Here is a 25,986-nt window from a genome sequence, read left to right on the forward strand (position 1 = left end):
TCCCATTTCCCCTCCTACTCTCAGCCCCCACTACCCTTCCTGCACCCCCACCACTACTATCAGTCGTCCAGCCTCCACCTTGACCCCCCCGCCTACCATTAATACCCTCCCACATACCACCAACCCCCTCCCTTCCCCATCCACACCCCTCCCGCCCAAAACGTCTCCCATCCATAACACCTTCCTGTACACTAACACAACGCATCCCTGCCCGAACACCAACATCAGCCCACTCTCCCACCTGCCCGCTAATTCCCTGGACAGTCACTCACCTCTAATTGCCACCCCCACCTCCACCACTTACCCCACTATGGACAACATCATGGCCACCCTCACTCAGATCAAAGAAGACATACACATCATCAAAGAATTACTCTCCACACACCCCATACACCCCTCATCCACCTCCCCTCCCAACTTGTCCCCTACCCCACCATCTGTCTCCCTCAATCAACACGCCCCACACCGAGCGTCAAACCCTGCTCATAGACGCAGCAACCGTCCCCCTCGCCACCCCCGCAACACCTCACACAACTACACCTCCCCGCTTGGGGTGACCCCTCCCAACTTGTCCTCTACCCCTCCGGCTGACTCCCTCAATGAACACGCCCCACACAGGGCGTCAATCCCTGTTCATAGACGCAGCAACTGCCCTCGTCCTCATCGTCGCCCCTGCAACCCTTCACACAACTACACCTCCCCGCCCAACCAGTCCCCCACCCTTCCGATTAACTCTCTCACTCAACTCCCCCATACCCTTACCTCAATCCCAGCTCACAATCGCAACAACCGCCCGCATCGCACCCACAGCCCTACCTCTGACCTCGACACACTCACCCTTCTCCGCTCCTATGACCCAGCCCCCCAAAATGACACAACGAACCCTCACCTCACCATCCCCACGATACACTCAAATCCCCTTAGACCCCCCACACAAAACAGCAGATTCTCCATCCCCAATAACCTTAGAAAAGTCCCTCTCTCTCTAGAATCATCCACCACCCTCGACGCACCCCGTCTCAAATGCACTCTCCTCAACTGCAAATCGGCCTCAAAACACTCCGCTGCCATTGCTGATCTCCTCTTATCGCTGGACCTTGACCTAATCATCCTGACTGAAACCTGGCTAACTGAATCTTCGACACTTATAATGGACATTCTGGTTCCGCCCAATTACCTCATTATCAGGCTCAACAGATCAGGCAAAATAGGTGGGGGAATCGCATGCATCTACAGGAACAACCTCTCTGTTCTGAAAGTCAATTCCACCCCCCTACCATCCCCAACATCCTGGGAATACATCTGCCTCGACATTATCAGTGAGGGCAAACCGATTTGCTCTCTTCACAGCATTTACCACCCACCCAGGGACAACTTCACCTTTTCCCAACAAATCATGGATTTGATCTCAACCAATGCCGGACGGCAGCTCACCCAAATATACATTGGTGACTTCAACCTCCACTGAAACGATCGCAAGGACGCGGTGGTAAAAAGTCTGAAAAGTTTCCTCGATGCCCTTAACCTCACCCAAATATGCAACAGCCCGACCCACGAGAAAGGTTCTATACTCGATCTGATCATCTCCAATGAAGACTCTATCCAACTCGAGTCCATCCAACCTTGTGACTGGTCAGATCATCATATTGTCACATTCTTCATCAATGAAAAGGTTAAAGTTAACCCGGCTCAATTCCCCAAGCCCAAAGTCTGGAAAAGAGACATGAAAAAACTCAACCCAGGCTCCTTGCCCCCTAACAGTTGCAATCTCCTACGCCCGCCGACTGGCGCTACAGACGTTCAAACACTGACTGACCAATATTTCAACGCTATGACCTCAATAGTCAATGAGGCTGCACCTATGCAGCTAAAAAGAGTCTCTACTAAAATCTCCAATCCATGGTACAACGGGAGTCTCAATGAGGAGAGACGAGACATGCGAATGGCGGCGCGTACCTGGAGATCAGCGCCCTCTGCAATGCACCTAAAAGATCTGAAGAAAAAGAGAAACGCCTACTTCAGGAAAATAAAACGCTCAAAATCAGACTTCTTCAGCCTCCAGCTCGACCAAGCAAAAAACCGCCCGAGAAAACTGTTTGAGCTAATCAAATCACAATCCAAGGGTCAACCCCCACCAGTCAACACTGTGCGTGAGGCACCCTCCTGTGAAGACTTCGCCGCTTTCTTTATCCAAAAAACTGACAACATAAAAAATGATCTCCTCATCGACGCAAGCCTCTATTCCAAACCCCAGTGCCTAGCACCCACTGAACCAAAAAACAAGGCTACATGGTCAACCTTTGGCACATACTCGGAAAAAGAAATTGGCAAACTGCTCAGCACCCTGAAACCATCCAATCACCTCACGGACCCCCTTCCTGCTACCGCAGTAAAAGACTTTACCCCGGTGCTTCTACCGCTCTGGACCAAAATTATCAACAGCTCTCTCCAACAAGGAAGCATACCTGACTCCCTCAAAGTTGGTCAAGTCACACCTCTACTAAAGAAACCTACAGCCGACCCCTCTGACCTCAACAATTACCGTCCCATTACCAATATCCCCACTCTCGCAAAACTGCTGGAAAAATGCGCACAACTACAACTGACTAAACACATTGAACAATTTGATCTCCTTAACCCTCACCAGTCAGGCTTCCGAGCAGGGCACAGTACAGAAACTGCTATGACTCACATAATTGACGACGCACTTCAAATGCTGGACCAAAACGACACCTGCCTCCTCATCCTTCTTGATCTCTCTTCAGCATTCGACACCGTTAAACATGAGAATCTGCTAGAACTACTAAACACAAGAATGGGTTTATCGGGAACTGTTCTCAAGTGGTTCACTTCCTTTCTTCACAACAGGTCGCAGAAATTCAAGAGCAACAACCTGATGTCCTCGCCAATACCTGTAACGCTAGGCGTTCCCCAAGGATCCTCGCTATCCCCAACTCTGTTCAACCTAGTCATGGAACCTCTCACTACCCTGCTACAAGCATCAAATGTACACTTTCACATGTATGCTGATGACACCCAACTTTATCTCAAACTACAGTCCCCCAAAGACATTTTGCTCTTGAACTCAACGATCAGAAGCACCCAATCCTGGCTTGCCGATAATCATCTCAAACTCAATGCCCTAAAAACAGAGTTCCTTCTGATCTCACCTCCAGCGAAGATCTACACCACCCAAATCTGGCTTAAACACCTAACCGCACTCAATGTCCAACCCACCATCGTGGACTCAGCAAAATCTCTAGGCATAACACTTGACACCAATCTTAACATGCAGCAACATATCAGCAAGGCAACAAAGGGTGCAAACTTCCAGATCAATACTCTGAGGAAACTCAAACCTTTCCTCCCAACCAAAGACTTCCAAACCGTAGTACAAGCACTAGTCATCCCCCGAATTGAATACGGCAGCATCGCCCTCTGCGGACTCCCCCTAACCTCAACCGCACCCCTAAGAGCTTCTCTAAACGCTGCAGCGAGACTCATCACTGGATCAAAAAAGCATTCCCATATCACCCCTGACTTGAAATCCCTGAATTGGCTGCCTTTTGAAGCCAGAATTCATCTGAAAATCGCCTGCATGACACACAAGGCGGTACACCTAAACTCACCCGGCTACCTCGCTCAGAAACTGACAATCTCTGGCGGAGCTAGAAACACTAGAGGCACAAACTGCTGAAACCTCGAAGATTCCGGAAGGAAAAAACATATAAGCGCTCCTTCTCAGGAATGGCGCCTAGGATCTGGAACTCACTCCCTCCCGAAACCAGGCTTATCTCTTCCACTACACTCTTTAAAAATGAAGTAAAAGCTATCCTCATGGCTAAATACACTTGAACTATTATCTCGAACCCTGGTAAGACTATATGCACCGATATGTACTACATGTTTGATCCCTGTGATTATTTGTATTGTTATCTTCTTACCCACTTGATTGGCATTGTAGCCACCTACTTATAATGTTTGATCTATTGATATATCTGTCTGACTATGCTCCCTCATGTACCCATTTGTGTAAAGCGCTCTGATATCTGCAAAGATCTTGTCCGCGCTATATAAAACTTTCAAATAAATAAATAAATAATAAACGGTAATTATGTTTTTAATATTGATGGTGGACAAAAAGCATTCCTAGATCTTTGGAGTTGAATGGTCTACAGCGCCATCCATGGGTGAAAGTATGCAGTTAAAAAGAAATGTGTATCTGATATTTGCTGAGTGGGGGAGGATTTAATCTATGCACCCTTTGATCTGGTCAATGCACACCCAAATAAACTGAAACCATGGCCATCCATGGCTGAATATCGAGAAACCACAAGTAACCATGGCTGGTTCACAGGCATAAAGCAGACCAACCAATTTGCTAACGCAGCATCATATAAAAAACATCTTCATTGAAACCAATCTGAATTCAAACACAACTTTGAAAGGCAAAAATATCTTGTAGCAGGTATGTATGCTATATTATTTCTAAAGTGACGATATCCATCCTTTTGAGAATTGTTTTGACACTCGGTCACATTTTGAAGTTTTACTGCTAAAAGGTTGAATTCCTTTTGATATATGTCTTATGACATCTGTCTCTAGTCCACAGGCTTTGTAAATTATTACGGACCTCAGCGATTTGGGCAAGGGCAGAATGTGCATTCGGATCAGATTGGCCTGGCTTTGCTGAAAGAAGAAATGGTATAGTGGCCTTCCACTTAATATATAAAACCTACCCATGTAATATGTTCTGTTTTTTATAATTAATTGTCTGCTTTCCTCTAAGTGTTTTTAAAGTCCTTTCATTGTTAAACGTTTGCCTTTTTAATTTAGAGGCATGTTTTTTTTGTATAAGTTGAAGTCATTGTTATTATGGGACTGTTCAGCCTTAGAAATAATTGAACCTAACATTGACTTGACAGTTTCGTTCAGATAGGATAACAAAACCAAACTCCATATCAGATTGTTTCCATCTTCTGTAGTTACAACAATGAAGTGTTAGTCTCCAAACTGTCCCCTAGTTATGGGAGATGTGTGGGGCACTAGGTTTCTCTACAGAAGAGTAGAGTGATAAATGATACACGGAATAATGTTTGTAATTAAATGATGGATAGCGGTATTGGATACATAAAAAAGTATTGGTGCAAAGGCATGCAAAATAAATGCATGGATAATATACTTTGATAGGTTTTAGAAATTGGATTACTGGTTGACAAGGGTGTGAGTACTGTTCAGCTAGCAACCACAATTCTAGTAGGGTAAGGCCCAAGCAAACACTAAATTTACCTGTACTCACCCGCTGGTAGCTTGGCACAGAGCAGTCAGGCTTAACTGGAGGCAAAGTGTTAAATGCACTTCAAATAGTAAAACAGTGAAAACACACAAAAATCCCATATCCGGTTTAGAGCTATAGATCTGTCTTTAACAAATAAAACAGGACCAAAACAACCAAAACCCAATCAGTAGAACCTGAGATAATGATTTTTAAAGTTTTAAGGTAAAATAGCTCCAAAAAGCATTATGCGCCAAAAAGGAATATCTGGTTGTGCCTGACCAGAACAAAGTCACAAGTTCAGACCGACCGCGATAGAGATCAGGCTGGCTATAGGGACCCTGTTAGTCCCACTGAACAAAGTACCTTAAATCCTGCTTGCGTAGATCTGAGGCGAAGAAGCGCCATGCAGCCAAATTGATGAATCTGTTCTGAGATGCAGCAAGGCTGCCATGTGAGGTCCTGTTACATAGACATTGAGGATCCAGTCAGCAGGATTTGTAGTGAGAAGACCGTGTGTCGAGGATGCGGCATTCAGGTGGCGATGCATTGGTTCTGAAGAGCTATGAGGCTATGATGCGGAGGCCGGTGTCGGCCTCTAGCTGCTGTCGAGAGATGCGAGGACCTGGGTCAGAGATGTGCCGTACTGTCAGCGGTGCGCTTGTTCAGAGGCCTGCGAGGGCCATGTGGGCCTTCTACGCTGGGTCCAAGCCATGCAGCAGCGGCGATGCATTGATCCTGCCAGAGGATACGCCACTCAGCGGAAGAGAAACATTTGTTTGGCTAGAGGATGCACCGCTCAGCAGAGAAGTGAAGATGCTAGGTTGTTCAAAGCCTGTTATGTCCCTGAGGCTTCTGATCAGGAGGCCAGCCAATTAGCCCTCGAGAGATGCTGGTTCAGCCCTTCTCATCCAAGCAAGTGGGCAGTATGTCAGCTCAGCAAAGCTGTAGTCCTGGAGAGTCACAGTCCAGCAGACTGCAGTCTTTCAGCAGCACAGAAGTCCTTCTTCCTGGCAGAGGTTCCATGGGTCCATAAGTGTACTGAGCTGGTGGTCTCTGAGATCCTTCTTTTTTGATATATAGTTGTGCTCTAGAAGTGGGGCAAAGCTTTTAGTGGCCTGCCTTTGAGGAGCACAGATGCTCTTCCAGCACTAGCTCCAGACTAACTACAGGGGTTACAGAAGCCCTTTGTGTGGGGACACAGCCTATTCAAAAGTAAGTGAGGCTGGGTCGAGCTCCTTCCTCCCATTCTGTCCGTGATAGCCAAATCAGTTACCCCAAAGCTTCGATCGTGTGGTGCTGTCTAGGATGAACACATAAAGCCCAGCTGCCAACTACACTCAGTCATGTGACCAGCGACAGGCTGTAGGCACCAAATAGCTAAGGCAAGAACTTGCCAAATGTCTAAAAGTGGCATTTTCAGAATTATAACCTAAAGTCCTACTTCACCATAAATGAGAATTCCAGAGACACAAGACACAAACCAGTGATATCTTCCCATGTAAATGTAATAAAGAAATCCCAATGTTATCCTATGGGACATATAGAACTTGCAGTAGTGAAAATGCATTTAGGTGATTTTCGCTGTCAGGACATGTACAACATAAAAGTACATGTCCTGCTTTTTAAATACATTGCACCCTACCCTCTAGTCTGGGCTGTCCAGGGCCTACCATATTTATTTATTTATTTATTTTATATTCTTATAGAGCGCCTGATTCGACCCCCGAAGGGGTATCTCCGCGCTTTTGCCAGAAGGGGAGTACAGTTTGTGCTGGTCCATGTTCAGAAAGTGGCTGATTGGGTTCAATAAGTGGTTTTTAAATATTCGTGAAAAGATGAGTTTTAAGGGATTTTCGGAAAGGTAGGTGATTGGTAATTTGTTTCAATGTCTGGGGCAGTGAGTTCCAGAGGACAGGACCAGTGTGAGCAAGGGCACGACCACCCTGCCTGGATTTTTTATTCTGGGTACCTGTAATAGCTGGAGGTTACTGGAGCGTAGGGAACGTGCCGGGACATAAGGTGCGAAGGCTTTTGTGAGGTACTTTGGCCCAGTACCTGTCAGACATTTGTGAATGGTACATAAGGTTTTAAACTTAATGCGTTGCCGCACTGGGAGCCAATGGAGTTTAGACAGCAGAGGGCGAGAAGGGGTCCTAGGTGGAGCGTTAAGTACTAGTCTTGCCGCAGTGTTTTGGACTATTTGCAGTTTGTTAAGCTGTTCTTCATTAGTTGATAAGAGAAGACCATTGCAGTAGTCTAATCTGCTAGTGACTAATGCCTGGACCAAGGTCTTCCTATGTCTGTCAGGTAGGTATGGAAAAACCCTTCTCAGCAGTCCAATGGCCCTGAAACAAGTGCCGGCAACTTGGTTAACATGATCTTTTAATGTATGTGCTTGGTCTAATAGCACTCCCAAGTTTTTAACGGTCTGTTTGGGACTGGGAACAGGTCCCAGTTCCAAGGGCCACCATTCGGGGGACCATAGTGTCACTGCCTCCCCAAACAACATTACTTCCGTTTTGCCTACATTACACTGTAGGCAATTCTTGGCCATCCATTCTGACACTGCCCTCATTCCATCTGCAAAAGATTTCTTTAGTGCAGGTGTAAAGGTTTTTAAAGGGAATAGAAGTTGGGTGTCGTCAGCGTATGACACCGGGGTGAACCCATAGGATCTCACTAAGTCAGCCAGGGGGGCCACGTACACATTGAATAATGTGGGGCTTAGGCATGAGCCCTGTGGCACTCCCCTGGTGAGCTCCCTAGAGATGGACTTGTGGGAGCCCAGCCTGACTTCTTGAGAGCGGCCTGAGAGAAAGCTCTCCATCCAGGACAGAGCCACGCCCCCTAGTCCCACATCCCTCAGACGACCGAGAAGCACTTCATGTGACACCTTATCAAAGGCAGCGGATAAATCCAACAGCACCACAATCATTGACCCCCCCCTCCATCCAGCGTCATCCTGATGTTGTTGGTCACTGCTAGGAGGGCTGATTCGGTGCTGTGGTTGGGCCTGAACCCAGATTGGGAATGGTCCAGGCCCTCCGCTGCCTCGATATGTTTGGATAAGTGGGTGTTCACGTGCCTCTCGGTCATCTTGCTGATAAGGGTGACATGTATCAAAAAGAAAGGCTTGTGTCTGGCAAATTGTTTATCTTGCCAGGATGAAATTGCAGTATAAAACTGCACACACAGACTCTGCAATTGCAGGCCTGAAGTATGTTTAAAGTGCTACTTAAGTGGGTGGCACAATCAGTGCTGCAGGCCCACTAATAGCATTTAACTTCCAGGCCAGGTCACCTTTAGTACACTTTACTAGGGACTTATTAGTACATTTATAGTGCCAGTTAGGGATAAGCCAATGTTACCATGTTTTAAGGGGGGAGCACAACCACTTTAGCACCAAAAAAGATTTCAGCTAAAAGCGGAGGAGAAGGGCAAAACGTTTGGGGGTAACTCTGCAAAATGGGTAATTTCCAAAAGTAGGAATGACAAAAAGGATCTTAAAAATGACAAGAAAAACTAAAATATTGCAAATTCCGACTGAGAACCACAAATGGATTTAAATATCTTTGTAGTACCAGATCTAGATTATCTCCCCGTAATTCTACAGACCGAGAAAAACTTTCTCCTGATGCAAGTAGCACAACTGTAAGTGGGTGCTCATGTAGGGACTTCAGGCGGATTTCCATTCGTTTTACCTCATCATGTAAGGAATTTGAGGAAACAGTCACTATTTGAAAACCCTTATTGCTGGGTTGAATCAGGCCATCCTTTCTTTTTGTTTCTTTTCTTTTTTTACTTATGATTCTGTGCATCTCAATGTGGGTATTTCCGTTGGGGCGCTATCATAGAATTTGGAACTTAAATTGCTGTGCATCATCATGGGTAACAGGGCCACATTGGTCCTTTTTCAAAAGCCAGCCTGAAATAAACTGCTAGATACTCTCCTTGGATACCACTTTCGTGAATCCTCACTCCATCTCTCAAAGCAACACATTCAAAAAAATCAGTCCATTTTTGAGCCTTGCCTCCCACTAATCAAGAATTGCAGTGACCTGGTCAAACTTTGGTTAGCAGTGCCTCCTACCATAAAAGCACAGTCTCCAGTCTGCTTGAAAAACCCTTGCATCATACTGCTTCAAATAACCCTCAATCCACTGCATCATCTTGCTACTGAACCATATCAAATATCCTCCTTCTTACTACAGTGCTAGTAAATACAGTGAACGCCCAGCAACAAGCCTAATTTGAATCCAGTGTTCTAAGGGACTGCTTCTGGGGTTTAAGAATTAACCTATACACACGCATTTATTTGGTAGGCTCCTTCTCCAATAAATCAACTAGGCGACAAAGGGGAAACAGTTGCCATGGTTCTATTTGACATCTTGATATTTTCAATACTGTTATCCACCACTTTGGAATGAATCTCACATTTGATACAGGTGTTGATTTAGATGAGAAACGTGTACATGTCCTTTTACATAGGGGAGAGCACACATGGCAGAAGATCACAGAGGTTGATGTAAAGATCAGCCTGGAGTGACTCAAATCTGGGGAATTCAGCACTTCCTTTTATGGGGTCCCAAAAAAGGTACCTATAACTATGCTACCTAAAATGGAGAGAGGCAGTCTTCCTAATCCATATCTATCATAAAATTGATATTTTACTGGCAAGGTCTACACTTCACGTACCCTGTTCTGTCATTAATCTGCTGGGTAGCCACTGACGTTTAGAAAAAGTGGAAAATTAGGCTGCTACTTAACCCCTTTCTTACCACAGAAAGTCCCTGAAAACGATAAGTACAAGTAACTTACTGGCTGAAGGTGATGAGCATAATCAATCACTTCGTGGGAAAAAGCATAAGCCTCTCTTCATGTCATTGTCATATACTGCAAATTCTTAGAGAGAGGAATTTAAGGACTGCAGAATCCTATGAAGAGGCCTCCCCAAAAATACATAGCATCTGCAGATTACGGCAGGAAATTGTGAAAACTTACACAGTCTACCTCCACTTTTCCTTACTGTTGAGGAAATAGGTGATCAGCAACCTATAAACTACCGCGACCAAAATGCTACATGGGCTGTTCTAATGGAGCGCCTGAAATGCTGTTTTTTCAAATAAAAATAGAATGCTCTATGTAATCTAGGAGGGAATGGGGGACACAGGCATTTGATTTCTTTGCACAAAGATTTGGAACAATAAAACAGCAGAGCCTCATTCCTACGAAGCAAAACATAAGAATACTGACCATTTACAAACATAGATGTACTCCGTCGGTGGCTAAATAAAGATAGCCGAAGTGTATTGTATCATGAGAAATATGCATACCTAAGGTTTAAACAATCTACCTATGACAATTAACCAAACTGAAAAGGTACTAAGTAAAACAAAATCGTGGCAACAAAAGCAAAATGCATTAGAGTACCCTTGAAAGCAGTACAAAGACATGCTCACAAACACAGCTGTAGAAATGAAAACACTGCTGTAAAATCTGCAAAGTACAATGAACTAAAATCTGCTCCCTGTGCCCCACACAAGGACACATGACACTGATTGTACCTGTTGAGTAATCCCGCTTAGCATATGCGTACCTAAACCTAAGTCAGCGAAGGTTGCGATCTAAACCTACAGATACAACAGACACATTGACACACTCATAAAACAGGTAATGGCATGATATAGCATGTATTACTATCATATGAGAGGTAATGCACATTAAATCTCACATTTCTGACCTCCTGTATGGGGCCCTCCCTTAACAAAGGCTTCCCTACATTGCCCACAGGTTTTTGCACCCCTGCAACGACTTCATGATGCATGGGAGTTGAAATGCAGTGCCAGAGCCCTGGCTTTCTATGCATGCTGCAGTAGCTCCCCGCCCCAAATCACATGGCACGTTGTTTGTAGAGTTCACATAGTTATGCACTCACAATTGAATCATTTTAGGACTTCAGCAGTGTTAAAATGCTGCTTGCATTGGCAAGCCTAAGGTCTGACTTTTCAGAGTTTTTGTTAATGGTAGTATTTGTTTGTGATGTACTCCCCTATCATAGAAAGAAAGTCCCATAATGAAGCAACAATGTGGGCTTAAACAGTATGGAAGCTGGTATTCTGTCTGTTTTGCTAAATAGACAGCAGAAGAAGAAAAAATGTATACTCTTAAAAAAAAGTGTTGTGAAAAGAAGTCAGAAGATGAACATTGTGTTGTTACTGGTGAATTTAAAAGACATACAGAGAAACATATCGCAAGTACATACATTTGACAAAGGTACACTATTTCCGTTTCCGCTTTTAGAAAGCACATGTGCACACGTCTTTACTTTGAACAAAAAAGCGGTAAATCTAACAGCATATTATCATGAGAGCAGAGTAAAACGGGAAGGAACAAGGGTATTTAGTAATTAGCACTGTATATTCATGACGGGCTAAGGCACACAAATAGCAAGCACTTCCTAAATGAATAAACTGTAAATCAGTAAGTATATGTCATTGTGTTGGCCAAGTAAATAGATAAAGAACAGACACTGACTTTCTAAGTCAAGCTACACATCATGTTGCTTGTGCAGTCTAACAAAGGGACTTTTTGATTCCTCATCACCAAGGCATAATGGGAACAAAATAGGACAATGAAGCCATTCTGGAAATACCATTGACTTGTTGTACAGCCCATTAAGCAATGACGAAACATGTGGCTGAATAGGGTTTATCTAACACCCACTCACTCTCACTCTCTTAACATACCAAACTCACCTATAAGCTCTGTTATAACCAACTTCACTCATTCCACTCAACACAAGACTATGATATATTTTAGGGAACCTTAATGCTTCTTATTGAACTTAAAAAAAATAATTGTTGAGACAATCTTTTCCAGTCCGCTAATCCTTCCAGATCTAAAAATGGGGGAAGGGTAGATCCGCACTTGTCTCGCTGAACCAGTTACCACTGCCTATTGGTATTCCACATTTACTGTATTAGGCAAGTAAAAAAAAAGTACTGAACCTAAACAAATGGTTTGTATGTAATAATGAAGCTTTAGTCTGATATGTCACAAACACTACTAATGTTTTTGCAGGGTTGCCAGCACCGCTTTTGATCATTTCACAACAAACCAGTGATTTCATCGTTATTTCACTTTTGTTCCACAGGTGACCAATACTGTCGTTGTAGCCTGAGGAATGTTTTATAACAGTTTGTGTATTGCTTTTTTTCTTTTCTTTTTCATAAAATAGTTGTTTGTTTTGTTTCATCGCCATAAACCTAATTGTACCATCAGTTCTGAATGAAACCCGTAAATTATTGTTTAACTTTTTTGCAGACAACCTTCTGCCTTCATTAAACTTAACCCTTTCCCTGCTCTGAGTGTAGTTATAAGGGATTTCTGTATATTTTTCTTGTAGGTGAAAGCTGTAAAACTGTTGTTCACTCCTGATCAAGTAGATGACCCTGTCAACAAGGCAAAGAGACACTTTCTTGAAACAGGTGCCTTTCAAAATGTTACTTAAAAAAGTGAGAATCTGGTCCAAATGAATGAATGAATGAATGAATGAATGAACATTTATAAAGCACATGGTTATTCAGGGACATCCCAACGCTAGGCACCATGTCAGATACTGCGAGAAATTAATGAAAGAGAAAGGTTATTTATAGTTTCCTGAACTTAAGATAGTCAGGTTCCGAGCGAATATTAATAGGGTTAGTGTTCCAGAGTCTGGATGCGTTGTATGTGAACAGTCGGCCTCCACTCCGTGCCCATTTAATCTTAGAAACTGATATCAAGCCTTTATTCCCAGACCTGTGAGCTCTATTAGATGCATAGGGTTGGATCCAGGAGCGAATCAAGAGGGGACCTTTTCCTGAGACTGTCTTATGGATAATACATAGAGCCTTACATTGAATTCTTTCCTGGACTGGGAGCCAGTGCAAGGTTGCAAGGGAAGGCCTTGCGGAGGAGCATTTGGGAATGTTCAGCTGCATTCGGGCCGCGCAGTTCGGCACTATTTGTAGTTTTTTGATAGTGGCCTGGGGGGTTCCAAGATATATGGAATTAGCGTAGTCTAGCCGCGATAAGACGAGGGCCTACACCAACAGTCGTCTTGCAGCAAAAGGAAGCATGGGGAGCACCTTTCTAAACCTTCTCAGTAAGCCATAACAATTTCCTGCCACTTTATGTGATAATGTCGAGGTTGCAATCGATTCAAACTCTTTATTGGTTTTTTAGGAGCTGGTCTATACACTCCAAATCCAAAATAAAGCCCTAGGGTGTAAAATCTGTTCCAATTTTTTTTTTTTTTTATAAATAATACATATATCAATATAGAGAATTGTAATTCGTCATTTTATTTTTATCTCCACAAAATAAAATTATCACTTGATGTCGAACAGCAATGAATCAACAGTTGTCAAGACGCCGAAAAATTGTCCCATAGCCAAACCTTGTTTCACGAATTGTCACTTTCTCAGTGCTCAAGTTGACATACAAAGACATTTTCTAGCTAAGATCACATTAAATAATTGAAATTAAATGTATAGCAATATTTTTTCATAGACAAAGAACAAGGGGATCAAAAGAAGAAAAAGCTAAGAATGAAACCTTTTAGTAAAGCCACACACTCAAAAATATTTAGACACTTAGGGGTCCATTAGGATGTAGGGCGGATTGCCACTGCTCGCATGGCGGTGACGATCCGCCCTACATCCTACCCTGCCCGCCACCCATTTCCCCCCGCCATATTAGTATGGCGGAGTGGACCCCGGCGGACGGAAAGACCGTCTGCCGGTTTTCCGCCAGTCAACTGGGCGGAAAAGGGGCTATATATGGTGGCGGTGTTTGCTAGAGACCGCCATCCATATTAGCTTGGAAGCGGGAAGCAGCCTTTCTGTGGTGGCGTGCAGATTTTGCTTACGAGATCCCCATTGCGGGCCCCCTGAGTATTGGGGGGTGGGGGGTGCACATGGGGGGGTACCTATGGTAACCCCCCTGCGTTGTTATGGACATGGTGGCAGGCACCTTGCGGTGCCTGTCACAGTGCATTCCCAGCATTGTGACGGGGTGCCGTGAGCACCGCCCGCCACAATGCTGGGAATGGTTGATGTCACCGCCACGGATGCGGTGGCATCCTAATCGCCGGTGTGGGACCGCCGCACCACTGGCGGCCGGTCCCAGCACCGCTCGTCCGCCCGCCATCCTCATAGGCCCCTGAGTATTCATTCCTCAACAAATTTATAATTCTCATATTTCTTCCCTACGTTCAATTACTGTATATATATATCACAGAAAACCTTTGTTATACCTCAGTTAGCCACCTACAGTTAATTGGCACCAAAATATTTCACATATCAATGAGTATATCACCTACAGGAGGAACAATTACATCAATATCATATTTGTTTCACATTCTATATATACAATAAATCGGAGTAATAGATACAAACATACAAAAATAAATCTTCCCCTGAAACAAATAGTTTGTTGAATAGTTTTGTCAAAATCAAAACATTCGAATTTTTATAATTAAGACAGCTATATTATTCATTTACATAAACAAAAGACTTGTACATCGCACTCCTAGACACAGTATTATATGATCAAAGTTTCCTGAGATAGCCTTGGAACATGTTTAACAATCAGTTGCCTATTCTTTTCATAACAATAATTATTGTTCAAATGAAACCTACATTAAAAGATAATCTAAAAAATATATTTTGAAAAAAATGTGTGTTCTGAATTTTATTTGAAATTAGGCAGCCCCTAAGAGTGCAGAACAATGAAATAGCCTCAAAATACTCTTATGTTTACTCAGGAAAGAATTTGTATTGTTGTTTTAGATTCTCCTATCCTCTGCATTCTAGATAGGACCATAACATAAAGCCAAAGTCAGCTCAAGCGCATTCAGTTAGGTATGTTGCTTTCAAGTGTATAATAACGAAAATATGTTTAGAAACCAATAAAAACACAATATGTTTTTGTCTATTTTGCCTTAATTAAAATACCTTTTTTTGTTCTTCAATACGATCTTCTTTTCAGTTAATCAAATAGAGGTGAGTCAAGTAAGCATTGTCCTCCAACGACCATTTTCCAAATGCAAATTTTCTAGATCAAGGCCAACCACAATGAAGCAACAAAATGTAACAAAACCACTACTAGTGAAAGATCACCCTTATTGGTAATTAACCTATTTTTACGTAGCGCACACAATCATTCACATGTCTATAACTTATATCACTATATCGAAATCTCCAGATAGCACAAAATGACCCCTCAAGCAGAGGAGCAAACCGACAAGCAGGTGTCTAATCTTTCTATAGTAACAGGTGCAGGATCGCATGTGTTATCAAGCCTTCAGATCGTACCAAGTCCAAATATATTTTCTAATTCAACCACCAACAAGGGAGAAACAAAAAAAGAAAAAATATAGTACCTCTCATATGATACATAAACAATTATTTAAATACCTATATTATTCAAAACTCCCTGTTGTGTTACACTTGAAAAAGAATGTTATAAAAATATGCAATATCACAACTATGAGAAAATAAATATATTCATTGTTTTTACTGAAATGAACCACAATTAAATATAACAACCAATAGTCTGTTTGGCAAACTCACTGATCAATCAATCCTGATCTTTCTTCTGCATTTTCAAACCCTTGCCGCATTAATAGCCCTTTTATAGATTTTACTGCTAATCTACATTCTACCTTCTATGAATATGTTGCCAGTATTATAGATATATAAGTAAGCTTAATCAATCAAAACATGCTTCCCAGCTATTTTTCCACATTCAGATATGGCCGCCTCTTTTCTTATTTGAAGATTAAGTTACAAATATAATAAGTTGTATACTTTTTCTGTACACAAAAAGATATTTAGTCAATACAGAGAACGTTTAGTAAAAGAACATTTACAAAAGGAAAGCTCTTCTGACATTCATTAGTAGTCTTGAAACCTTGCTGTGAATGTTAAATGCTCAGTAGACTCCCCACAAATAACCACTATATTATGAGTCCTGTTATATGATTTCTCTACATTCAACTCTATAAACGGAACCTCCATGCTCTGTCTTAGTGTTTTCCGTTCCTAGTGTTGAAAAATTTCAATTACACTCTTGGATGTTGGAACAAAACAAATTCATCATTAGACCTGTCAACCTTATGGTGGTCTCCCCAGCCCCCATCTTTTTGCTTCCTCCTACACTTTTTCTAACATCATTTTTGCTAGTATTAGAACTGTGTATTTTGGCACTTCTGCCCAGTGCTAAAGTGCGTGTACTCTCTCCTCTAAACATGGTAATAATTGCCTATCCCCAATTGGCATATTTAATTCACTTATAAGTCCCTAGTAAAGTACCACTACATGTGTCCAGGTCCTGTAATTAAAATGTTACTATTCCATCTGCATCACGGATTGTGCCACCCACTTAAGTAGCCCTTTAAACATGTCTAAGGCCTGCCATTGCAGAGCCTGTGTGTGCAGTTTTGAATTGCTATTTCGACCTGGCAAAATAAACCTTTTGCCAGGCCCAAACCTTCCTTTTTAATACACAAAAGCCACGCAAAGGGAAGGCTCTGGACATGCCAGAGGGCAGGGTGCAAGCTTTTTAAAAAGTAGAACATGTACTTTTAAGTTTCACATGTCCAATAGGATAACATTGGAGTTGCTGTATTACATTTTATAAGGATAATTTTCCAAATGGGAAGAGATAACTAGTTCATGTTTGGTGTCTTTGGAGTCACAATTTAAAATCCTAACTTATGATGCAGTTGGACTTTAAATAGTAATTCTGAAAATGCCACTTATAGAAAGTTAGCATTTTTCTTGCCTTAGCCATTCGATGCCTGCAGTCTGTCTCTGGTCACATGACCGGTATAGTTGGCTGTTAGGATTTGGGTATTCGTCTTAGAGAGCCATGCACCGTGTGACTGGATGGGCCATCATTTGCCGGATCCGAGCTTCGCTTTGGCATTCACTGAGGGCTGTCGTTGCTGTACTGTGAGTTTCTGATCTCGTGTTGCTGTTTGTCATTGACGGTTGCTGTACCGCACAGAATTCTTTGCATTGGTGATAGTCATTCATTTTCGTAAAGAGATGAAAATGTTGGGATTCCACCTTCTGTTATTGTAGGAGCTCAACTGATGCCAGCCAGGGGTCACTGACCTTGGGAGGCTCCTCTTGGGGATCGGGAACTCACTCCAGCAGAGGCCAGCAGGGCTCAGGGAGGTCCAGTGCAGCAGGGCAGTTGCAGGGAGCATGTTATGCTCCCTAACGTGCTCTAGAGCATGTTATTACCCTTGTAGCTCAGACAGGTGGTCAGCCAACTGACCCTTGGAGTCACTCAGGCAGTCTGAGATGAAGGGAACAGGTCCAGTCTTCCTTTTCAGAGTGCAGGGCAGCCCTCAAGCAGCAGGACAGCCATCAGGCAGCAAGGCAGTCCTTTGGTAGCAGCAGGGCATTCCTAGGGGGCACGGCAGGCCTCAGGCAGCAGGGCAGTCCACTGGGGAACAATGCAGAACTTCTTCTGTAATTTCCACAGGCCCAGGGGTGTACTGAAGAGTGGAGCTGGATGTTTATACCTGGTACCAACCTGTGAAGTGGTGGGGAATGTACTTCCCTTCTCCTGTCACAGATGCCAGAAGTCTGGGATGACAAAGATTAGTGTCAGTTTCCTTTGTGCTAGAGGCAAGGCCATGGAAGTGGGGCAAGGCACATCTCTGTCCCCCCACCGCCACCTAATCCCCTTTTGTGTCACTGTCTGGAAGGATTACACAGCCTTAACAGCAGTCATGTGACCCAAGATACTTGCAGAAGATTCAAATGGTTAGGACAAGAAAATTGACTGTACCATTAAAGAGGATTTTAAATTAAAATGTACTTGAGTGTAAACACCATATCTTTATCTGCTCCCAAACAAGTTATAACTTTTTAAATATAAGGTAACCCGGTGTTAGTTGGCTGTTTGGTTTAGTCCTTCATAACTTTTTCTTTTTCCACATAAGGTCTCTGCACAAAATGTGCAGCCTTTTCTTCCAACATCCTGTGGATTCCAAAGGTACCCAGAGTTTGTGGAATGTGGACTATGAAATTAGCCAAAATATAGCTACATTTTGGTGCTTTTTGGGAAAAATAGGAAAAAAGCTGTCCACAAAAAAGTGTCTAGTTACTTTCTGACAAAGGGCATCAAATAAAAGGTTTGCTATTCTAAACTCTCCATCTTCCTACCTTTCAGGTATCCCAAAATCCCAAATACTTAATTTTATTTTTTTACAATGGTTTTGGCATTTTCCAAATAGGTTGCCCATTTTTCCTACTTTTGTGCTTTCAACCTACTTCCAGTTTGTGGTGGAAACCTGTGTGAAACTCATGGGTGATTCCGGAAAGCTAAAGATTTCTGAAGAGTCGACAGAATTCTAAATTCAACAAGGGGTCATTTGTGTAGATCTCTAAATGTTTTCTCAAATAAAAAAAAAAAGTGAAAATGGGTAGGAGCATTTTTATCTGTATCTTAACACAGTGATTTGAAAGAAACACGTTCGTGTTAGATTCCTTATCTTAGAATATCCCCAGACGTCAGACTGGATCCAGAAAGTTTTCGTCAGCAGTACCCTTGTGCGTCGGTAGGCGTCGTCTGGGGCTCCGCATCCCTCGTCGGCATCGTGATCGCCGGAATGACTTCGTCGGAGTACTTTGACACTGCCCTCGCGTGCTGACGTCAGTTCTTCTATTTTCCGCGCCAGCAAGCGCAGATCCAGGAAGAGCAGTACTCTAGTAATAATTTTTTGACTACATTTTTTAATTTCTGTTGATCACTTTTCGAGTCGATTTCGACTCACGGTGCCGTTAGGGATGCCTGGTATTAAACCTTGCAATGCCTGTCACGCCTGATGTTTGTGACCGACCCCCACCATCGGTGCCTTTACTGCCTCAGGGCCGACCACGATGACCAGTCGTGCCCTGACTGCTGGGCCGTGACCTGGAAGGCTAGACTGTAGCGGTCCCATAAACTGCTCAAACTCCGGCGTCGCTCGAGGTCCTGGTCGAGGAGGAAGTTGAGGGACCGGTCGCGGAGCCGCAGTCCTCGCTGCTTGTCGATTCACCACCACTCCAAGTCCTCCGGTAAGTCGAGGCATTAAAAAAAAAGAAGTCGGGGGTGAATAACTCTTTGGAATTGTCTTTTGGATGGTTGACTCTGAGTCATCTGATTCTGAGTAGTCCTTGTCACTTTCTTTGTCACTGTATCTTTCCCGTTGTCCTTTTGCTGGTCTGCCTTCCCTCTCTCTCTGAGTTCTATCTTCCCAGGTATCTTGATGGTTTGCTCTCAGGTGCACGTCCTTGAATCCGTCTCTTGCTTTTATCTGCCTTCCAATTTCGGCCTTCTTGATGATTTCCTTTAACGACCAATGCCCTTGCAGGATCTTGCGCTTGGTGTCGGGGTTTGTGCAACCTTCAACTATCCGAAGTCGAACCGCATCCTCATTTGTAAAAGTGTTGAAGTGGCAGCCTCGTACCAAACTTTGTAACCGAGTGATGAAGTTTGGCAACGGTTCGCCTGGTTCCTGCCGTGCTGTATTGAAAACCATGCGGTTATGATCCACATCTGTCTGTGAGTTGAGATGGGCACAGAGCTCCCTTTGGAGTCTTTTATAGATATCTGTATCCTCTTTGGAAAATGTCCTGATTGGGCATCGGCCCTCAGGACCCACCAGATGGAGGAGTAGTATCAGACATTTTCTCTCTCTTTGCTCACCATTGGCTTTTAAGAAATCTTCCAAAGCTTCGAGCCACCAGTGTCGTTTGAGATCCGAGATCCAATCATCAGTCTGCACCGCTGGGGGCGGTACTTCAATATCTGGAGTGACCCGCTGTGCTACGTCTCTTCCCGCCATGAGAGAGGGAGATTCTGGTCAAGGTCTTTGGTCTGGTTGTTTGCTTGTGCGTCTTTTATTTTGCAGACACGTGTTACTTCATTACATTCGCCACTGCGCATTCGCTTGCGTTTCTCAATGTTCGAGTTTCCACCAGTGCTGACGTTTGTTTTTTGTCAATGTATGTTTGTTAAGTCACTCTTGTGGTTGCTCGTGCTTATTCTGTTTTGGTTGCCAAGACTTGTTCATCGTTGTTCACGCGCCGTTATCCACGCTTATTCATTTGCCTTACCAATGCCTGTTTCTTGGCATTTACCAGTGCTTGTTTATCTGCACATACCAAGGCTTGCCGACGTGCAGGTACCAATGTTTGTTTATTTGCATGCACCAATGCTTGTTTATTTGCATGTATCAATGCTTGCTTGCTTGTCTTTGCCGATATTTGTTTGGTCTTCGCCAATGCTTGTTTCATTTGCATATACCAATGTTTGTTTCTTTGCATGTACCAATGCTTGTTTATTTGCATGTATCAATGCTTGCTTGCTTGTCTTTGCCAATGTTTGTTTGGTCTTCGCCAATGCTTGTTTTATTTGCATATACCAATGTTTGTTTATTGGCATGTACCAATGCTTGTTTATTTGCATGTGCCAATGCTCGCTTGCTTGTCGTTGCCAATGTTTGTTTGGTCTTCGCTAATGCTTGTTTTATTTGCATATACCAATGTTTGTTTATTTGCACTCACCAATGCTTGTTTGCTTTTGCTAATGTCTGTTTGGTCTCCGCCAATGCTTGTTTCTTTGCTCTCGTCAATGCTTGTTTATTTGTTCTTGCCAGTGCTTGTTTATCTCCATTCGCCAATGCTTGTTTATCTTTTCTTGCCAATGCTTGTTTGTTTGCTTCAACCAATGCTTGCTTATTGCCTCTTGCCAGACTTCAAAATGGCCGCCTACAGTTCACACAGGGAAGGTGTCCCAAGAGTTGCCTGACTCAAAGATGGCCGCCGTGGTTATCTGCAGGCACTACTTTCTCTCTCTTCATTCAACCTGATTCTTCACACGGGACTCACCGGCAGTTGCTTCCAGGGTCAGCACACTCCGGATTTGGCTCCCTCTGGTCAATGCCACAGTCAGGTGAGGATGGGGTGGGCTCCCGCCTTACTTTGCAGGGTCCTCAGGCGGGGCATGCCAAAACCCACGCATCCGGAGTGAGGTTTTCCGACGTCGGGATTCACTCGGGCTCCAATTTTGCCGCGCTCAGCAGCGCTTGGCAACAGACCTTCGTGGGGCAGTCCCCACCTGGATTCACACTTGTTTGGCCATAGCAGTCATCAGGTGAGGTTGGGGTAGGCTCCCAACTCACTTTTTGGGCTCCCGCTCTTCAGCGCCGATAGCGTGCCAAAGCTCACGCATCGGGCGGGACTCGCGTTTTCGGCGCGAAAGGCTTCTTCTTTTCCGAGCGTTTCAGCGCTCAAACGCTCGTGGTAATGGCTCCCTCTGGGCTCCTCACGGTCTCTGGAGGGGCAGGGTCACCTGCTGCTGGCTTCTTTTCTCGGGCAGCAGCTTACTGTACTCGGCAGCGTTTTTCTGGACGTTACCTGGGACAGGGTGTCTTCTTGGGGTTCTGCATGCAGTGGGCTTGCTCATCCCACCCTCGTCGCCAGTTGTAGCATCCTGCTACAAGGAACCACAGACACAGGTTCTTATATTTTAGGAGCTTTATTGTACATAACTTGTCTCGACCCTGTCCCTACTCTAACTGCCCTCATCCTGTTCTGACCCCTCCTCTTCCCCTCAGCCCATCTAGCTCCGCCCATCCCAGCTACTAGACTGTCAACTATATTACACTCCCCGTTCTGCGAACCGATATCTAGGGTTAAGGACCAATGGACGCGGAGCCGCAGACGACGCCTACCAACGCGCCTGGGTACTGTTTACGAAAACGTTCCGGATCCAGTCTGACGCCTGGGGATATTCTAAGGTAAGGAATCTAATGCTAACTAATGTTTCTTACAGATATATCGTTACCGAAGGGAAGTAACTTGTGCGTCAGTTAGCAAAAGCAATTTACTAGTATGTTGTGAGGATAAATGGGGTTTGTAGATTGTCTATGAGCCCAAGGTAGACAACAGTCCCCCACTCAAGGTTGTTATCCTGTCTCTATTCAATTTGGGTCAGTGGTATACCCTTCAAGTGGCTTTCCTTTTTTTTTGGAAGGGAGAAACCAGGACGTTTGGATGCCCCCATTCTATTCTGAAGCACATGGGGTGTCAGCTAGAGTAACCCAGGTTTCAGCGCTCAGGCCCACTCGATGTCTATCTTAACCACTTAGCCTTGTTAGCTGAGGAGTTGGGGGCTAAAGTGATTTCTTACGCTGGCGACACCCAGCTGTTTTTTTACCTGTGGAAAGGGTGAAGTGATTGGCGATGAGGCAGTTAAAGAATGTCTTTCATTTGTGTTTCATTGGATGACTGTCAATCAATTGAAATGCAATGCTCAAAAGACAGATTTTTTTGCTCTATTTTGCCAGTTCGTCAGGATCTGTGTCAGACCTGTTGACCTAATGATGCAGACCTGTTAGCCTAATGATGCCTTTCCCCCTGGCCCACAACTGGATACAGTCAAGAATTTAGGCATCAGATTTGATAGGGATCTGTCTGTTCAACCACAAATTCAGTCGGTAGTAGGATCCTGTTTTGGATGCTTCACAGTCTGAAAATGTTTCTTCCATTTCAGTTTTGAAAAAGGGTTGGTGAAGTTAGGATAACGTCAAGATTGGACTTTGCAAATGCTTTTTATTAAGGTCTTTCAGATTATCGTCTTAAAAAACTGCAAGTTTTCCAGAACTCTGCAGCTCGAATGCTCTTGAACCTTCCCCCAAGTTCTCATATTTCCCCTCATTTGGGGACTCTTCATGGGCTCCCTATTAAAAGAAATATACATACATTTTCAAAACACTTGTCCTTGCTCAAAAAGTACTGCGGGCCATCGGGGAAGCTATCTCAGAGAAAGGATTAAAGAGTATGCTCCTTCTAGAAGTCTCCGATCGTCCACCTGTCGGCTGGCGACGATCCCAAAGTTTTATCAAATGAGAATTAGAAGCAGGTCTTTCTCCTATCTTGGGTCAGTTGCCTGGAACATACTTCCTTTGGAGTTATGCTTAACAGAAGAGGCATCAATCGATCTTTAAGAAAAAAATAAAAACCTGACTGTTTCAACAGGAATAATAGTACTGTTTGTGGGTGCAGATAGCCTTGAAGTCAGCACCAAGACACTCACTTGAGTAGTCCTGCTCTTTATAAACCTCATATCATCATCAACTGAAGTGCACCGTACAATGTTTTTTCATTCTGTACTGAGTAGAGAACAAATCATTTGGTTTAATATGTAGAGTGAAAAATGGGTATCAAGGACACCTAAGTGTTTCTCAAATGAACACCAGATATGGAGTTTTGGAGCATTAGTTATTTGTACATCTCTGAATTTGTTCAAACCCATAGTAGCATGTGAGTCTGAGGGTTTTCTTCAAAATGTATTCTTTCTCACACACTGGCTTACATTTGGAATGCACAAATGCAGAGAAATCCAATTTGTTATAACAAATATTCTACTATTCTGTGTTTCCACACGTCTCCTCATAAAATAGTACCTCACTCGTGTGGGTAGGCCTAGTGCCCGCAACAGGAAAAGGCCCAAAACGCAATATAGATGCATCATATTTTTGTACTGAAAACTGACCACTTTTTTGCAATATGGGTAGCTGTGCATTTTGTCCATAGTTCAGTTGGCACCTAGGAAACCTAGCAAACCTGTGTGTTCACCAGGCCTCTTTGGTTTTTTTTTTTTTTTTTTTTTTTTTTTGGTTCGTAAGAGTTTTATTGATAGTTGCCAACAAAACACAGCTTTATGCCCACAACCCTGAGGCCGGCTGCTTTTCGTAAATATTGTTATTAGATGCACGTTACACAGCTGTTCAGCCGACAACCTCCGGTCCGGCAGCAAGTTAACCAGGACGGCACTAAAAACCATAATATCATGTACCACGAAATCATATTTTCTCTTACTTTTGTATTTTTCTAAACATAACTCAACTTTTGACTCAGGAGTGTTGCAGACATCTTATAGCATCGCACCTAATTGTGTAAAGTTCTACTTGCGGCCAGTCTAGGCGCATACATTCCTCATCCCTGCTCTGGGTGTCCCCCCGTGTACCTGCCTTGTTTTGTATTGTCCGCCGATTACTCGGATTTATCCCGGTATGGAATTTTAATTATCATTTCTCATCCCTCCTCTTCCTCATCTTCTGAGCTTTCTATGTCGTCCTCTGCCAGAGGGTCACATAGGTCTCCCCGGTATTTATTCCAGGGTAACCACACTTTATTCCATTTGCGCGGGTTAGCTCTCATTTCGTACACCGCCCTTTCAGTTACCATAAGCGCATCCATATTCCTGCACCATTGGGCCAGAGTCGGAGTTTCCACCGCCCCCCACTTCTGAGCTCTATCTCGTTTGGCGACGAAGAAACCCACAATGGCCCACAATTGACCCTGACGTGTCAGTTCAGTAGGGCCCCACACATTTAGTAGGTTTGTACGGGGGTTGGGTACCAATGTTGTGTCTAGTGTTTGAGAGATGGTGCGCAGCACCTGTCGCCAATAATTTGTGACAATGGAGCACTCCCAGAGTGTATGTATAAATGTGCCTTCCCCACCACAGCCCCTCAGACAATACGGGTGGTCTGCCCTGTGCAGTTTATGTAGTGTGGTTCTCGTGAAGTATATTCGATGCAGGATCTTAAGTTGCACTAGACGAAACCTTGCTGAAGTGCCAGCTTCTCTCGGGGACGCCAGTGCCGCGTTCCATTCCGTCTCATCCATGTCTCCCAGTTCACTCATCCATTTCTCCCGCAACTTATCTAGGGGGTCCGGCAAGTTATTCAGCAGTTTACTGTATGTGAGGGAAGTGGTGCTAGTCTGTATATAATCGGTAAGCAGGCGGTCCTCCAATGGAGAGGACTCCGGGACCTTAGTTCCTGCTGGTATCACTGCCATTAGTGCATGCCTAATTTGAATATATCGGTATGTTTCATTGGGCCCCAGGTTATAGTTTCGTTGAAGGTGCGAGAACGGGACCACCCCATCTGTTGACCACATGTCTCCCACTGTGGAAATTCATATATTGTCCCATTGGGTGAATCCTTTGGTGCGCCGCAAGTGACCCAGTGCCTTGGTGTCCCATAAAGGTGTTAGTTTCGTTATGACTCCCCTCCATTTAAGCCTCGCCTGCGCTCTTTGCCAGAGTGTCACTGTGTGTTAGGTTGGACCCATTAGTTTTCCCGCCAAACCCTTGTGGTATAGCGGTGCCAGTAGACTATGTGTGCACAGCTGCGCTCTGTCTGCTAGGTAAGCCGGGTCGTCCTGCGGGGCATGTAACCATTGGTTGAGAACTTTAAGTTGAGCCGCCCAATAATATAGTTGTATATTAGGCAGGGCTATCCCACCGTCGTACCAGCTTCTGTTGAGTTTCAAATGTGCTATTCGCGCTGGGCGCTCGCCCCATAGCAAGCTATTCACCACTGCTGTCACCCTCTGTAGATAGCGTGGTGGCACCAAACTCTGAGCATTCTCCAGCACGTACAAGAACCGTGGTAGTGCCATCATTTTATACAATGCTGCCCTCCCTAGCAGCGTCAGAGGAAGGGTCTTCCAGTGTCCGACATCCCTCTTCAGTCTGTTTAATGGTGGCAATAGATTCCGATCGTAGAAATCTGCAGCATTGCGTGTTACGTGTATCCCCAGGTATTTCAATGATGTGTCCGTTATTTCTAGTGGGCAGTCGCTTGG

At 44.1% G+C, this 25,986-nt stretch overlaps 1 protein-coding gene across 2 annotated transcripts in view; it reads left to right on the plus strand.

The window, feature by feature from the left end:
- The window catches only part of PUS7L (pseudouridine synthase 7 like), a 152,019-nt gene that overhangs the window by 92,298 nt on the left and 33,735 nt on the right, over positions 1-25,986 (plus strand). For both annotated transcript variants that reach the window (XM_078674282.1, XM_078674283.1), the window contains 2 exons: positions 4,606-4,704; positions 12,684-12,765. In XM_078674282.1, coding sequence (XP_078530408.1) covers positions 4,606-4,704; positions 12,684-12,765 — 181 coding nt within the window. The remainder of the gene's footprint in view (positions 1-4,605; positions 4,705-12,683; positions 12,766-25,986) is intronic.

The sequence above is a fragment of the Lissotriton helveticus genome, chromosome 1_1 (assembly GCF_964261635.1).
Source record: "Lissotriton helveticus chromosome 1_1, aLisHel1.1, whole genome shotgun sequence".
Lineage (NCBI taxonomy): Eukaryota > Metazoa > Chordata > Amphibia > Caudata > Salamandridae > Lissotriton > Lissotriton helveticus.